This window comes from Pristis pectinata, chromosome 11, assembly GCF_009764475.1.
Source record: "Pristis pectinata isolate sPriPec2 chromosome 11, sPriPec2.1.pri, whole genome shotgun sequence".
Lineage (NCBI taxonomy): Eukaryota > Metazoa > Chordata > Chondrichthyes > Rhinopristiformes > Pristidae > Pristis > Pristis pectinata.
This window is the reverse complement of record NC_067415.1, coordinates 10441596-10459419: the sequence shown is the minus strand read 5'-3', so window position 1 is coordinate 10459419 and position 17824 is coordinate 10441596. Positions and strand designations below refer to the sequence as shown.

General features: G+C 40.6%; 1 protein-coding gene across 1 annotated transcript in view; it reads right to left on the bottom strand.

Annotated features, from left to right (window-relative positions):
• The window catches only part of dhrsx (dehydrogenase/reductase (SDR family) X-linked), a 204489-nt gene that overhangs the window by 148460 nt on the left and 38205 nt on the right, over positions 1-17824 (bottom strand). The window contains exons 2-3 of the mRNA XM_052026158.1: positions 7354-7461; positions 2789-2857 (exon numbers count right to left, since the gene is read on the bottom strand). Coding sequence (XP_051882118.1) covers positions 2789-2857; positions 7354-7369 — 85 coding nt within the window. The 5' untranslated portion in view covers positions 7370-7461. The remainder of the gene's footprint in view (positions 1-2788; positions 2858-7353; positions 7462-17824) is intronic.

Here is a 17824-nt window from a genome sequence, read left to right as displayed (position 1 = left end):
TATTACTGAGGAGATAGTTCTTCACCCACAGGCCAAAGGATGCTCAGTCTTTGATTATATTCAAGACAGACTGAAAGATTCTTGAACAGCTAGGAACAGAAGGGATAATGGAGACTGAGTGAAAAAGTGGAGTTGGTGTAGAACTTCAGCCCTGATCTTATTGCAATATAAGAGGAAGAGAGAGAGAGAGAGCATGGAGCAACTTTTCCCTGTAGATAGATAGATAGATATCTTTATTAGTCACATGTATATTGAAACACACAGCGAAACGCATCTTTTGCGTAGATTGTTCTGGGGGCAGCCCGCAAGTGTCACCACGCTTCCAGCACCAACATAACATGCCCACAACTCCTAACCCATACATCTTTTTGGAGTGTGGGAGGAAACCGGAGCACCCGGAGGAAACCCACGCAGACAAGGGGAGAACATACAAACTTCTTACAGACAGTGGCGGGAATTGAACCTAGGTCGCTGGCACTGTAATAGCATTGTGCTAACAGCTACACTACCGTGCCTGCACTAACCTGTAAGTACTATCTGCACTGGAATTATAGACAGAAGTCATTTATTTTTACAAAACAGTGCCAGCAATTGAACCAACACACACAAACTGCTGGAGGAACTCAGCAGGTCAGGCAACATCTATGGAGGGTAATGAACAGTCGACATTTCAGGCCAAGACCCTTCATCAGCAATTGAAACAGTTTCAGAAAACATATATGAACTGTGAGAACTAGATTCTAATGCTTTAAGGTACAACTGATTTTTTCTGAACTGCAACCATTGCTAACACGTTATTGGATACAAGCATGGAATAACAAATTTGGGCTTTAATTGCTGCCATTAATGCTTCTCCATCCAATAGGCACTGTGCTTAATGGAACCCATCAGATAAACTGGTTCAGTTTTGCGGTTCATTAAAGCTTATAGAAGAATAGAATCAGGAGAAGACAAATCAGCACCTTGGACCTATTTATTAGATACTGATTGAGACTTTCAACCTGCTTTGGTTCATATCATTGATATTTAACTGATCCAGCAACTACAAGTGAAGCTATTTCCACTTCTAAATGCCTTTCCTGAACTCAGTGCTAGCATTTAGTTTATGCCTTCTTCTTCTATGTTCACTGGCCCATCAGCAATTCATATTTAAAACTTTCAGTCCAACGTTTGTATCCCTCCATGGCTTTTTTTTCTTTCTACATAACCTCCACCATTGCAGTCCTGAGTATTCTGCCCTCAGTTCTGGCCCATCACTCCACAACAGGCAAAATTGGCACCAGGCCAATCCCAGGCTCTCATATTCCCTCTCTGAAGCTCTCTTCCCTTAAACCTACAACTTGGTCACAAATCCTCATGTCTCCTTCTTCAGCTTAGTGTCACTTTGCTTGGTGCTTATTATATGTTTTGTGATGTGTTACTTGATTAAAATGCTATATCAATGCAGGCTATTATTTTATTCCATCACTAGAAATTTGATTTCATCAAATCCCAAAATCATTTTACCCCTCAATCTGTAAATGAAAGAAACTAAAGCTGTTGATGTCATCTGGTCTCATAAACTAACTTGTTCATCTCTTCCAAATGAATCTACACTGTGTCCCTTTCCAAGGCCAATATATCTTCACTAAGGTTTGATGCTTAAAACTGAGCCCAGCACTTTGGTAGGGTCTGACCAATGAAGTTTCATTCTAGGAACAAGTTTCCTCGTGCCCAGTCACATACTTGCTCACAAGGTCAGTAATTTCCCCATTAACATTTTGTCTGTGTGTGTTCATTTACAGGATATGAGCTTCACTGGCAGGCCCAGCTTCAGTGACATCTCCACCTGTTGCTAACTAAATGCATTTAGTCATTCTTAAGTATCAACCTGCATGCCTGGACTCGCCCAGAAGGCAGGCTGGAGAAGATGCACAGATTTCCTTCCCTGTAGGGTATTCGTTAACCAGATGGCTTTTTACAACAATCATCATTTGTGATGCCAGATTTTTACTGACATTTACTGAATTAATATTTTAAATTCTCCCACTCCAATGTCATAGAATCATACAGCACAGAAATAAGCTCTTTGGCCCAAATGATCCATGCCATCCAAGATGCCCATCTAAGCTAATCCCACTTGCTGCATTTGGCCCATATCCCTCTAAACCTCTCTTATCCATGTACCTGTCCAAGTGTCTTTTAAATGTTTTTAATTTACTTGCTTCAACCACTTCCTTTGGCAGCTCAATCCATATACAGACCACCTTCTGGGTGAAAAAGTTGCCCCTCAGGTTGCTATTAACTCTCTCTCCTCTCACCTTAAGCCTATGCCCTCTAGTTCTTGATTCCTCAACCCTGGGAAGAAGACAGTGTGCATTCACCCTATCGATGCCGCTGATGATTTTTATACACCTCTATAAGATCAAGATGTCATTGGATCTTTAAACTCTGCTTCTAGACCACTAGTCCACTTAATAATCACAACACTATTGCACCTGATATCCTCTACTGTTTGAACGAGAGGTACTGGAAAATGAACTGGTGGATTTCTCCTTGAATAATGCTTTGAGCACCAGATTGAGACAATGGTTCAAAAAAATTATAATGTTTTAACATTGTCACTGACTCCTCTCTAAACATTAATGATGCAGCTGAGTTCCTAACATCTTTCCAATATTCTCAGAAGCGGCTTCAAATCTCTAAAGAAACCTTCTTTTCTGTCCCTATCATCTCCAAACAAGAATTTTAAAATAGAGCAAGATGTTCCATGCAATCCAGATGCTTCATATCATATGCTGTATATTACCTTTGTTATTCCTTGTTTCTTTGATAATTCTCTTCACAGATTCTTGCCCTGGATCTTCACAATTGCCAGCTGAAATAAAATGGAAACACAAAATAGTTAACAAACATTCTGTCTTCTTATAGACATAGGACTTGTAGCTGCTACTGGCAACTGTGCAACACAAAAGAAAAAATTCAAGCATTTCTTCATTTAACAGGATAGAAGCTTCACTAGCAAGCCCAATGTTCATTGACCATCCCCTTGAGTAGGTGATGGTGAGCTGTCTTACATAGAACACTACAGCAAAGTACAGGCCCTTCGGCCCACAATCTTGTGCCGACATTTTATCCTGCTCTAAGATCTATCTAACCCTTCCCTCCCACATAGCCCTCCATTTCTCTATCATTCGTGTGTCTATCTAAGAGCCTGTTAAATGTCCCTAATGTATCTGCCCCCACCACCTCTGCAGGCAGTGCGTTCCACACACCCACCACTCTCTGTGTAAAAAAAAACTTACCCCTGACATTCCCCTTATACCTTCCTCCAATCATCTTAAAATTACGTCCCCTCATGTTAGCCATTGTCGCACTGGGAAAAAGTCTCTGACTGTCCACTCGATCTATGCCTCTTATCATCTTGTACATCTCTATCAAGTCTTCCTGAACCACTGCAGGTCTTCTGGTAAACGTACTCTCACAGTGCGGTTGAGCAAGGAGTTAAAAGATTTAGACCCAGAAACATAGAGTCATAGCACTGAGACAGGTCCTTCAGCCCAACTGGTCCATGCTGACCAAGGTGCCCCATCCAAGCTAGTCCCATTTGCCAGTGTTTGGCCCATAACCTTCTAAACCTTTCCAATCCATGTACTTGTCCGTTTTTTAAAGTTGTTATTGTACCTGCCTCAACCAGTTCCTCTGGCAGCTCATTCCATATGGATACCACCCTTTGTGTAAAAAAGTTGCCTCTCAAGTTGGTGAAGGAGATGCTTCCAAGTTGGGATGCGGTGTGACTAACAGAGAAACCTGCAGATCCTGGTGTTCCCATGCATTTGCTCCAATTGTTCATCTCGGTGGTAGAGGTTAAGGGTTTGCGATGAGGTGGCCGAGGTGAGTAACTGCAGCCCATTTTGTGAATGGTACAGTACACCAGGGGTGAAGGAAATACAGTAAAATTCCAATAATCCACAAAAATCCCAATGGCTTGGCCTCTGGCTCACTGGTTTCTATACTCCCTCTAAACTTCCTACGCTCGCTTTAAATATTCGCAGGCCCTGGTTCCCACATTCCCTTTAAACTTACTGGGTCCTAGTACATTTATCATATTACCCTGCAACATTTAAAAAAGGTGAATTAAAAGCTGTTGGTGCATTAATGAGTAATATCCAACAGTCCAGAAAATCTAGCAGTCCAGGACTTCCAAAGTCCCGATGGTGCCACATCATCAGAGTTGTAAATATTTATATTATTTATACATTTTTTTTATTTTTATATAATATTTATATAATAGTATATACAATATAACTAAAAAACTAATAATAATTAATTATATATAAACATTATAAATAAAAATTGTAAAAATTTAGTGTGGTGGGTGGGGTGCCGATCAAGCGGGCTGCTTTGTCCTGGATGCTGTTGGACCAGGCAAATGGAGAGTATCCCATCCCATGATGCACCTTGTAGAAGGTGGAAAGACCTTTTGGAGTCAGGAGGCACATTATTCTGGTGATGACTGTCCCCTCACACGTTAGGTACATTCCATCTACATGCACGTATACAGCAAGGAAAAACTAAATAAGAAGATGACCTGGTGCTCTAGTCAACATCGTTATCAGAATACCAATAACAACCATCTTCTGGATATATAGGCTATGGACCAAGCGCTGCATAGATAGGTACTTGATGTTTGGCATAGGCATATTGGGCCAAGGGTTCTGTTTCTGTGCTGTCTGAATCCATGACTCCGTTATAAGGAGCAGTGAAATATTTAGGTTAATTGCAGAAGTTAAAGGGATTGCATTTTAGTTCAGCTCTGTGGGTATAAGGTACTACCTTTCAGATGAAACAGTAAACAGTTTCAGTCTGCCTTCACAGGCAGACATAGAGATTCCAGTGCACAATCCAAAATCAGCAGCGAGTTCTAAAGCTGACATCCATTAATTGACAACACAGAAGCAACACAGCTAATACCTGGTGATCGACAAATATCACTCCAGTATCCAAGAAAACTGGGAAAAGTAAACTTGGAAATTATAGCCTTGTTAATCCAACATCAACTGGGGTGGAAGTTACTGTCATCTGTTAAAGACAGACGGACTGAGATTTGGATGAATGGGATGGATTTCATGGATTTTTTAAAGGACAAGTTGGGACATCTTTTTGCTATGTTTATAAATAACTTGGAAAAAGGAATAATCTACTTTTGTTGGCGACACCACTACATTAATTGGTGCAGAGAGTTGCCTGAATAAGAGCAGGATAATGCAAATGGCATTGACAAATTACGATAACAGGTAAAACTACAGTAGATTGAAGTTCAAAATGCAGAAAATTTGAGGACATCCACTTTGGGACTGGCTGGCTAGGTCAGAGAACTTTCTAGGCCAGGAGCTGAGAAACGTGGATAAGGTTTTTGGGTGCAACGACAGAAGCTACTAAAAGATACAGGTACAAAAATATTTTCAAAAGGTTACTGGAATTTTGGCTTTCATCAAGGGAAAAGCAAAATCACTGAAATAAAAACAGAAAATTCTGAAAGTACTCAGCAGGTCAGGCAGCATCTGTCAGGCAGAGTTAATGTTTCAGACTGATGATCGTGGAAATGTAACCAGCAAAGAAATGATACTTTCAAGGCAGGAGAGAAGGGCAAGAAAACAGGGAGACAAAAATAACTCGCAACTAGAAGCAAAACCTTCTGGTCAATAAGGAACCATATTCCTACAATCATCAAGTGAAATTTGAATGTTAGTTTACCTAGTACTTTTTGCAATTTTACCCTCACTGTCAATTATTGATTTAAACAAATTAAATCAAGATTCGACAGTTATATTGGTTTCAGAGCATTACAGATGTGGTTATAATGAAATTTCCAAACAGTTGTCCCATTCTAATGCTTAAAGGACGTGCACCAATGTGCATCAGAGATAACCTAACATAGTGGTGAATGAAAATCATTTTGTCCAAATGTTGTACCTGAGCTGTTGAAATGGTCCTTAATCTATTGTTCATTGAGACATCACAATGTTTTGATGTCCTCTGTGATAAGTCAATGATCTACTGTTCAGAATGTGAGAATAGACCATAATCCGTTGCACATTGTGACATTATAGTTGAGAGACATACCCTATGTCCTATAACTTGTATCCCTTTCCATGTTGTCACATCACAGTGTAATAATCGAAGCTATAGTTGTCATCCAAAATGATTATGAGTGGTGCCTTATGGATAGCAAATAAAATATGAATGGATAGATTGTGCATGTCATGCATGCTGTATAAAGCAATGGAGTTTTAATTAAACCAAAGTGACTTGATTGCTTGCTGTGGTACAAACTTTTCTGTATTGCAGAGGCAACATAATTTAGTGCCCCTCAATGCTAATTTCACTTTAACAGGGGTACTTGCTCTGAATGATCAACCTGCTTGTCGATTCTTTATGGCAGCCTGCAAAGCGACAGTGTGATGGGCCAACTTATCAGAAACACCAGGTTCTCCTCGGGCAGCAACAGAAATTGCACTTCTGACAAAGTATTTATCTGCAGTTGCCCTCAGCATCCTGGACTGATGATAAAGGAAATTAGAAATATTGAAACTTGAGGCTTGAAGTCTTAATATTTACACAATTGCTTATGGCAGAAATGGGCAAAGCAAACAGCTGAAAACACCCACTTCAATTCTCAACAAATTATCTCTTAGATACAAGCAATTTCTGAAAATTAAAATTCATTTTGAAAATTATCACCAACTACATATGATAAATAATACTGTCTTGTCTTCTTCTCTGAGGTAGACTCTTGAGATTAAGGATAACTTGCTTCCACTGCAGTTTTGTTGGTTCTCAGGTGACTAATGAGGTCAATGCACTAATTCTTCGACAGATGGGACCAAGTAGCAGTGAAAAATTTTTGGATTCAGTTGGATCCTGTTGTGTCATTTTTGAAAAGTGTAGTGGGTACCAATACAGTAGGTAAAGGACAAAATATCACTTTCTGTTGCATTTCATGCTCTGCCACATCCTTCTGCAGAGCAGTAAACATGAAGGAGAGCATAATTTTGACGCTTACCAATCACATTGGGTCACACTGCACTTAAGACAAACAGCATGGCAGCGTCCAATTTCCAGGCCATTGTTCTTTGCCTCATCTTATTCTCTGTTAGTTTTCAAAACCTCCTGAGAAACATTCTTGGGATTTTCAACTCTAACTTGTCTTGCTTTGCCTGTTCCTTCCTTGTTCACTGTTCGATTATTATAAAGTATAGAGGCATCTCCTTCTGCAAGACAAATGCTTAAGCACTGCAGGCTGCAGTGTGCAACATGGGCATCACTACTAATTTGACATCAGCTTTATATATTATCGTATAAGAGAATTACCTATGATCACATGCATTCCCAGTCTTGATAGATGCTTTGCGGTCTCATACCCAATCCCTTTAGCACCTCCAGTCACAATGGCAACTTTCCCATCTTGCGTTGGTAAAACTGCAACAGAGGAAATACAATTCGGGTCATACAATATCCCTGTTTATGCAGAATAATCATAAAAACGGGTATAGTGGTCATGTATATGGACTACTATGCATAGAATAATGTTCAAGTCCAATCACGCCACTTTGAGAAGCTAAACTTAATTTAAAAGAAGAAGAAGTGATTATAAAGATACGTTAATGTGAACATATATACATACAAATAGAGTTTGATTTAAATTATAAGACCAAGGTTTTTTTTTTGTTAATGAGTGAAAAGTTGTTTAGTCACAAGATGTATTTAAGCTGGCACTTTGATGCATAAGAATTATGCCTCTGGTCTTGTTTACATACTCACGTATAAAGTGGTTAGTTGTGTGGATCTGATATAAATGCTGGGTCGATGGAAACCCAGCATGAAATCAATTAGCACCTATCGCTTCACAAAAAAAATGCACTTATTCAGAGGGCTTCACAATAACATTTGTCAGAATTTGTGGCACAGCCATTAGGTGTTCAACTCCAGAGTCCTGAGCATGTATTTTAGGCTGGCACGGAGACCACTGAACATCATTTATGAAGCACTTGGATAGGTACATGGAGGAGCAGGGCTTAGAGGGATATGGGCCTAATGCAGGAAATTGGGACTAGCTGGGTGGGCACTGTGGCCGGCATGGACTCAGGGCCTATACCATGCTGTATTGCTCTATAACTTTATCAAAGAGTACTATTATATTGGAAGTAGAGTCTTTAGGATTAACCAAGGCCTGTCATCTCAACACCATCACTGGCTGGAAACATACTTGGCCTTCTCCAGCAGTTTGGAAGAGATGGACTGTGGAGATCAGACTGTTCCCCAATGCTGCAGCATGGAAGTACATATCTGACTTCACACTGTGCCCCTGGACCGACCGAATCCAGACGCAAACTTGGATCATCCAGAGCTGAGGGGCAAGAAATATCTCACATCAGCCTCTTCAACTTCACACCAGCCATGGCCGGCAGATTGTCTGAATGAAGCTACTGACCTACATAGGAGTCAAGTAGGTCATTCTGTTTTCTTTATTTTAAAGAATATTACTGATTTTAATTAAAGTACATCAGATAAATGGTAAGTTTTTTTTCAACCCTTTTTGAAAATTATTTATATTTATTACAACTGTTTTTCAATGTGTCTGATCATCAGAGACATTTAGAAAGTCAAAAAGGCTGTTGTCAGCATAAGTTGCCAAAGGCCATAAAGATGGTTCACAGGCAGAGCCTCAGGATTGCAGCCGAGTCACAGCTCAAACACTGCTCCACTTTGCATGACAACTATGGCAGCAAGGCTCCAAGGTCATTCAGAGCAGCACAGCTACAAAAGGCAACTGTGCTCGAGGATACTAAGAGGTGCAGGTCATATTGAGCACAATCTGGCCTGATAACATTGCTAGGACAAAAGGGGCAGAGGGGAAGAGTTCGTGGTGTATCTGTCAAATTTTATTCTTCAACTATATCACCAAAACAGAACAACCCAATTCTGCTAATTGGTTTTACCACATTTGGCTGCACAAGCCATTCATTGGTTGTCAAATGCTTTGTGACCTTCCAGCATGGGGAGATACTTCCCATTTTTCCTCGCTTTCCACTGGAAGATGGGGGAAATGGTCCTTATTTTGTATCTTAACATCAACCACCAGCAATGATGTGACATCTCCAATGAACTGACAATCCCAGAGAAGAACAAAATAACATCCATTATGGAATAAAGCCCTCTTAAAAACAGACACAAAAGATCCAAGTAGTTGTTTTGTCTCCGATTCCACTGGACAGGACCAGCATTTTTGAGTACCCATGAAAACCAAAGGAAATCCTGAATATAGTGTCTCTTAACCCATCAAGTCAATGATGTGGTCGAGTTGACTGAAGCATATTCTATGTTGGATTTCATTCCATCACAACCACAGATTCTCTTCCATGAAGAACAGTGATATCCATCTGAGATTTATGCAGTGAAAGGAAAAAGTCTAGTGGTGCCACTGATGTCCTTACGATAACAATAATAGGTATCTTACAAGACAGGATCCTGCCTTTCGATTAATTTGATAAATATGGAATATAAAGCTGGTATCAATAGTGTAGACCATGAGACCATTGAATTGCTGTAAAAACTTGGATTAATTAATGTCCTTTGAGGATGGATACCTGCCACCTTGTATAATCTGGCCTTTATGGGACTCCAGACCCAGAGTATTAAGGTTGGCTTAATTGCCTAGCAAGCCGATGTTAACAAAACCACACAAACATAGAAAATAGTTGCAGGAGTAGTCTACTTGGCCCATTGGGTCTGCTCCACCAATCAACATGAATCACAACTGATCACCAACTTCAGTACCCTGTTCCACCTTCTCCCCATATCCCTTGATCATTTAGAAATATATCTACCTTCTTCCAGAATATACTCGATGATTTAACTTTCACTGCCTTCTGCAATAGAGAATTCCACAGGTTCTCCAAACTTTAGGTAAAGAAACTTCTCCTGACTTTTGTTCTAAATGGCATACTTTGGCGCCGGAAACGTGGCAACACTTGCGGGCTGCCCGTAGAACACTCTACGCAAAAGATGCACTTCACTGTGTGTTTCAATGTACATGTGACTAATAAAGACATCTTATCTTATTTTATCTTATCTAACTTCTGGTTCTGGTCTCTCCAGCTATCAGGAACATCCTCCCCGTATCTAGCCCAGTTAGAATTTGTACAGAATTATTTAAGATTCTCTCTCATTTTCCTAAATTCCAGTGAATATAAGCCTAACCCTGCTATCACAGAAATCAGTTTAGTAAACCCTTGTCATACTCCCTTCACAGGAAGAACACAGTTCTTCAGATAAGGAGACCAAACTGCACCCACGAGTCCAGATGAGATGTCACAAAGACCCTGTCCAACATAGCAAGAAATCCTTGCTTCTGAACTCAAATGCTTTCCAATGAAGACCAACAACTATTTGATTTCTTCACTGCTAGCTGCACCTGAAAACTTATTTTCAGTGACTCGTGTACGAGGAGACCCAGATCTCGTTACACCTTCCCTTTTCCCAATCTACTGTCGATCAGATAAACCCTTTCCCCATATCTGAGGTAGATAAAACTAGAGGACACAGATTTAGGGTAAGGGGGAAGAGATTTAGAGGGGATCTGAGGAGGACCTTTCTCACTCAGAGAGTAACGAATGCCTGGAAGACACTGCCTGAGAGAGTAGTGGAAGCAGTGTCAAAATGGGCACTTGTATCGCCTGGTCATAGAAGGCTGTGGGCCAAGTGCTGGAAGATGGAATTAACACGGGTGGGGGTCCACTGGTTGTCGTGGACATGGTGGACCAAGTGGCCTGTTTCCATGTTGTATAACTCTATGACACTATAATCTGTCTTTCTGCTTTCAGAAAGAAAGTGGATAATCTCACATTTATCCACATTAAACTGGATTTGCCATTCAACAGCAGTAAGGGATGGACAGTAAATGTTGATTTTGGCAGCAAAATCCACATCCGGTGAATGAATTTAAAAAATCTTTCAATGCTGCTTCTAAAAATCCTATTGTGCCAAGCATCCAGCAACAGAAGAATCTTTACTTTCAATGTTAAAACTACACAAAGCTTCGGTAAAATGTAGATTCTACTGGTGGAAACCGGTGAAGCGGTATCCCAGCCACTCCTCCCAGGGACACATCCATGATATGTAAGACCGCAGGTCAGTGCATGTCACTGAGGATTCAGATCAAAAGTACAAAGCCACACCTTCGACAAAACTAACGTCACAGTTTAACGTAATTTATTTGTGTTTCAAAACACTGGAGGTGAAGGATGACAAATCAACAAAGCTACAACAAAGTAATCAAAACTATAACGAGCTTTAATCGATTCCATTTTTCTAGATAATCCATTTTCTATGCTTTGTCAGTTCGCTTGAACCATCGTTTTAGCTTCAATTTCTATTTTTATAATAGGTAGCATTCATCAGGCAGATTAGAAAGGGAAGGGTTTGAAATTTATGCAAAGGGACAAGTTATCATCTTTCAGAGCAAAATCAAAACATTAAACGCCATTTGAAGTGAAAAAATATAATTGAATTAGATCCTACGGTGAAATAACATTCAGACAGCTAGCAATAAGGCTGTATGCTTTAAGCGATATTCAGATACCATGGCTAATGCAAACTTGTGTGCCCTATAATCTGAACAGACTGCATTTAGCGTAGAATTAGCCCACTGGATCTCACAGACTCAACTTCTAAAATCACAGGGATATCTACACATTTTTTGTATATTTTTTAACATTACCTTAAACTAAGACTCTAGCTGCTCTCTCAGATGTACATAAAAGATACGGTTTTGTAAAAGACTGAGGGAATTCTTCTTGGTGTCCTAACCAACATCTATCCTTTCATCAACAGATTATCTGGTCATTACCATAGTGCTGTTTTATGGGACCTTGTGTGTTAATTAATTGCCTGACTGCCAAAACAATGGAGTTGGCTACTTTTCCAAAATAGTTCATTGCCTATGGAGTATATCAGGACCTTCTGAAAGGAGTATGAAAAATGCTAAATAAATATCTTTATTCTTTTTCTCTGCCCCATCTCATTTTCCTCCTCCTCTCTTGACTTCATAAATAGCTTGTCCCAGCCCACAACTAGTATATCAACTGAGGAGCCATTCTTAACAGCTTCAGGATATCAAAGTCTAGCCAGAAACTGTTCTTAATCTCCACATATTTGTACTTTCTTTCTTTTTTTTTCCAATCTTTTTATTAATTTTCAAATTAGTACAAAATAATATATATAACATTAGCAATTATACACATGGTGCAAAGAGACCAGGATAGCAATCATAACAGTTAATATAGTTAATCACAAGGAGTAAAAAAAAAGTAATGTAGACCTCCCGTTCTCTTATTAAGTGAACAAATACAAAAGGAACAATTGACAATAAATTTAATTATATGAGAAAAGAACCCCCAAATCAAAAAAAATTGATAATAAACCAAAAAAAACCAAAACTTCAAAAAACTGGACTGATATTTCTTCAATTAAAAAAAACATTATTATGTCGTCAACTCCGCTCCTCTGTATTCGAGGGTTATTGAAAGGGATCTGAAAAAGGTCAGCTTATATCATATGGAAGTATTGAATAAATGGACTCCAAACTTCCTCAAATTTAAGCGAAGGATCAACAGTACCACTCCTAATTTTTTCTGAGTTTAAACATGCTATAGTTGAGAAAACCACTGAAAAGTGGTGGGAGGTATTGGATCCTTCCATTTGAACAAAATGGATTGTTTGGCCATTAATGTGACAAAGGCGATCATATGACGAGCAGAAGCAGATAAATGGTGAAATTCCATCATTGGTAATCCAAAAATTGCAGTAATAGGATGAGGTTGTAAATCAATGTTCACCATATCTGTACTTTCAAACAAGTGTGTCTGTGTTCCAATCGGAGCAAGAAACCCTGGTTAATTTTACCCCTTGCTAACAGTTTAGCTCTGAAACCAATAGCAACATCTCCATTGGCATTTTGCTAAATGACCACAAGCCTGCACTACAAATGGTGACCTTTAGGTTACAAAGAACTTATTCTTTATAACCTAAAGGTCACCATTTGTAGCTCAGGCTTGTTGATCTTACAGAAAACTGTCTCAATATAGAAAATACAGCAACCAAGTCCCAGAAATAACAAAAATCCATTCGAGTCACAAGAGAATGCAGATGCAGGAATCTGGAGCATCAAATAGTCTGCCAGAGGAACTCTGTGGGTCGAACAGAATCTGTGGGGAGGGAAGGAAATTGTCACTTTTTTCAGGTCAAAATCCTGCACCAGAACAGGACAGTCCATTCATTTTGGTGATGCTAACTGAAAGACAAGCATTGTCCAGGGTACTGGAGATAACTCCCCTGCTCGTGAATGCAGTAGCTTTTATACCCACTTGAGTGTTGCACTGTTGACGGTGCTGTCTTTGAGAGGAGATGCCCAACTGAACCCCTATGTGCCCTGTCTGGTGGGCAGTTTCAACATCCAGCCACCATACAGCACACCCAACATCACCATGCTCCGGTCGAAATGAACTGTCAGCCTAGATTTGTGTGTTCAAGTCATTACTGCAGGACTTGAGTACAGCTCTCTGAATTAGAGGCAAAAATGTCACTCACTGAGTCGTGGTTAATATGGCTGGATGGTAGAGTGCTATTGCCCGCTGAGGAACCAGGGAACGCTTTTCCGATTCTTTTCTATGCAACCTCCTCAGAGGATACAAGGTAACCGAGTGTAAATATTCATTTTAAGCTTGGGTGCTCTGCAGCCATAAGCACAATCACAGGAAAACCATCAGACACGTAATATTAAATGATGCCCTAGTGCCCAATCAATACCCCAACAGGTCGCAGTTCATTTCAAAACCAGAATATTGCAGGATGCACTGCACACAACCTCTTTGGATAGGATAAGGCATCGCACAAACACCCATTTCCTGCATTCATTTGCACTTCTTCCAGTCCAGTGTACTTCATTCAGTGTTCACAAGGTGGTCTCCTCTACACCAGAGTACCTGCATTCAGTCCAAAGAAGTGACCCTGAGCTTCCAGTTGCCTGCCACATTAATTCCCCACCTCACACTTCCACTCTGACCCATCTGTCTGTGGCCTCCTACACTGTCACCATAACGCCAGTGCAAGCTTGGGGAACAGCACCTCATCTTCAGTCAGTGCACATTGCAGCCTTTTGACTCAATATTGAATTCTCCAACTTTACGTAACTCACTCTTTCTTTCAACTGTATCAGAATTGACTATTTCTGCCTGTCAATATTTTGGCTCAATGTTTCTCCTTCTATTAGTATAGTCTGGCCTGCTTTGCATGTCCCACAGCCCTGCTATTAAGATAAGATATCTTTATTAGTCACATGTACATCAAAACACACAGTGAAACACATCTTTTTGCGTAGTGTTCTGGAGGCAGCCTGCAAGTGTCGCCACTCTTCCAACGCCAACATAGCGTGCCCACAACTTCCTAACCCGTACGTCTTTGGAAAGGAAAGGTAGGAGGAAACCAGAGCACCCGGAGGAAACCCACGCAGACACGGGGAGAACACACAAACTCCTTACAGACAGTGGCCAGAATCGAACCTGGGTCACTGGCTCTGTAACAGCGTTACACTAACCGCTACACTATTGTGCCTGCCCATTAGCAACACACAACACAGATAAAGATGAATAATGTGATTCTAATTGCCACATTAACTCATTTGGTCTCACTCTATCAAGTGATATTCCCTTTGTCCTACGCATCCAACCCCCATTTCCTCTGCTACTGAAAACTAACTTGTTTTCTTTCTTTCCCAGTTCTAACAGAGTCTCTGACATGAAAAGTTAACTCTGTTTCTCTTTCCACGGATGCTAACTGAGCTGTATTTCCAATGCTTTCTGTTTTTACTTCACATTTCCAACATGTGGTTCCTGAAGAAGAGGTGTATATGTAAGTTAATGAAGTTTGTCAGTTTCTAATGGTCAAAAGGGAACATGTGAATTGCTGGAAACCACCAGCAAAACAAGACAAACCTCAAAAATTCACAACAATATAAAAGTGATATCTTTTGCTAGGTCCCTCCTGAAACATTGACCCACTTCAAGTTCCCTGCAGTAGTTGTTTTATTTCATCTGCCTTCTTTCTTCACAATTTCACTTTCTGTGAAGAACAAAACTACAGTCAAAATTTATTTACATATTTTCCTTCTGTTAAATGTGGAGAAAAGTTCAACACAAGCATCAAAGAGTAGAAAATTGGGAAAACAGCAAAAATTGGAATTGGGCATCAAGGCGATCCTACATTTGAGTTACGGATAAGCCCCCAAGTAGATAACTTAAAAGAAATTTTCACTTATGCTATGTGTCCAAGTGAGGGCGTGCTGCACTGTCAGCGTTGCTGTCTTTCAGATGAGACATCCAGCCAGGGCCTCTGTACTCTCAGGTAGATATAAATGCTCTCAGCATTATCTACACTAATCCCATTTGCCCATACCATGCCTGTGTTCTTTTATGCCTTTCCTATCCAAAGTAGATGTCCAAACTCCTTTTAAATATTACAATTGTATCTGTCTCCACCACCTCCTCTAGGGCTCAGTCCAGATATTCACCACCTTCTGTATGAAGAACTTCAAATCTCCTTTAAATAACTCCCTTCTCACCTTAAACATCTGCCCTCTAGTTCTAAACTCCCCTGAGCTAGGAAAAAGATTCTGACTACCACCCTATCTATGCCCTCATAATTTATAAACCTCTATAAGGTCACGCCTCAGCCTCCAACGTTCCAGTGAGAATAAACTCTGTCTATCCAATCACTCCTAATAATTACAGCCTTCCGTTCCAGACAACATCCTGGTGAACTTCTTCTGCACTCTCTCTATTGCCAGCACATCCTTCCTGCAGTGTGGTGACTAGAACTGTACACAACACTCTAACTGCCATCTAACCAATGTTTTGTACAACTGTAACATAACATCCCATACTTAATAAGACAGAAGTTCTATATTTTAACTCCATCTCTTTTTTTAAAAAAAGAGTTTAATTCTGAACAAACAAAAATCAATCTTAGATTTAAAATCTTCAATCAATTTTAGGGGGAGGGGAGACAGATACTTCTCTTCATGCAAGGATATCCCACCCACCATCGTAATTGGACAGCCTAATTCTAGTTTCAAGGTTATAGCCAGAAGTTTTTAAACACAAAAATCCATCTGAAATAGTTTCTCTCTAGCTACCTAAACACATCATCACAGAAAGAACTCAATTACTTCCCCTCCAAGTCTTATCTGCTTAATGGAATATAAGCCTAGGCAAAAGCAATCTCTTGAGTACAAGTGGCAAAGTTCTGCAACAACGTACAGTACACTGGTGAAACTATTCCATTCTCCCTTATTTAGGGAGGAAATATTTGCCTGGGAGTCAGTGTGCCAAAGGTTCATTAGATTGATTCCTGGGTGGAAGGGGTTATCGTTATGAGGAAAGATTAAGCAGAATCTAACTACCCACCCTGAACATTAAATTTTAATTTTTTTAAAATTTTATTTACAGCGTGGTAACAGGCCCTTCCAGCCCAACGAGTCCGCGCCGCCCATTTTAAACCCATATTAACCTACCCGTACGTCTTTGGAATGTGGGAGGAAACCAGAGCACCCGGAGGAAACCCACGCAGACACGGAAGAACGTACAAACTCCTTACAGACAGCGACGGGAATCGAACCCCGATCGCTGGCACTGTAATAGCGTTGCACTAACCGCTACGCTACCGTGCCGCCGTATTGAACATTGAACACCATTGCCACCAGAGACCCCAACAACAACGTCCTGGGGGTCACCATTATCCAGGTACTCAAATGGACCAGCCACACAAATATTGTGGCTACCAGGGCAGGTCAGAAGGTTGGATATCCCACAGCAAGCGACTCACATTCTGACACCTCAAAGCCTTCTCGCCATACCTAAGGCGCAAATCAGGACTGTGATGGAATACTCTCCACTTGACTGGACATGTCTAGCTTCAACAACTCGTAAGACACTAGGTACCATCCAGGAAAAAGCACCATGATTGATTAGGACCCCATCCACCAACCTAAACATGCAACCCCTCCAACACCAATGCATATTGGCTGCAATGTGTCCCATCTATAAAATGTTATCTGGGATATACTGGCAGCACCTCCCAAAGCCACATTATCTACCACCAAGCAGGATAAGGGCTTCAGGAACCTGGAACCACTACTACCTGCAGCTTTCCCTCCAAGATAAACAGCATCCTGACTTAAAAACATACACCGTTCCTTCATTGGCACTGGATCTATATCCTGGAAATCCTCTGAAACAGGATTCTGGGAGTACCTTCTCCAGACGGACTGAAACAGTTCAAGGTGGCTGCTCAACACCACCTTCTCAAGAGCAATTAGAGATAGACAATAAGTGCTGGCCTTGCCAGTGATGCCCAGATCCTGAAAAGGAAATAATAAAAAGCCAGGGAACCGTGGAATCTGAGTCATTAACAACATTCAAAGCTAAAAAAGATAATAGACTACAGACAAATCAAGGGTAATGGGGACTAGGCAAGACAGTAGAACCAAGGCCAAGGCAAAACCATCCTTGACCTTACTGAATGGGAGGGCAGTCTTGTGGGGTCTACTCCTATCCCTTTTGATATATTCTCCTCATAATTTAACCCTTTTAGCTCAGTCTGTGCCGTGCCCACTCCAACATACAATTCCCAAGGTGCAGTGACCTTAGGTGAACATAGATGGAGTCTCGACAGTACTCTGTGGAACTGTAACATAACTATCTTTTTGTAGGGTCAGAGTAATACAACA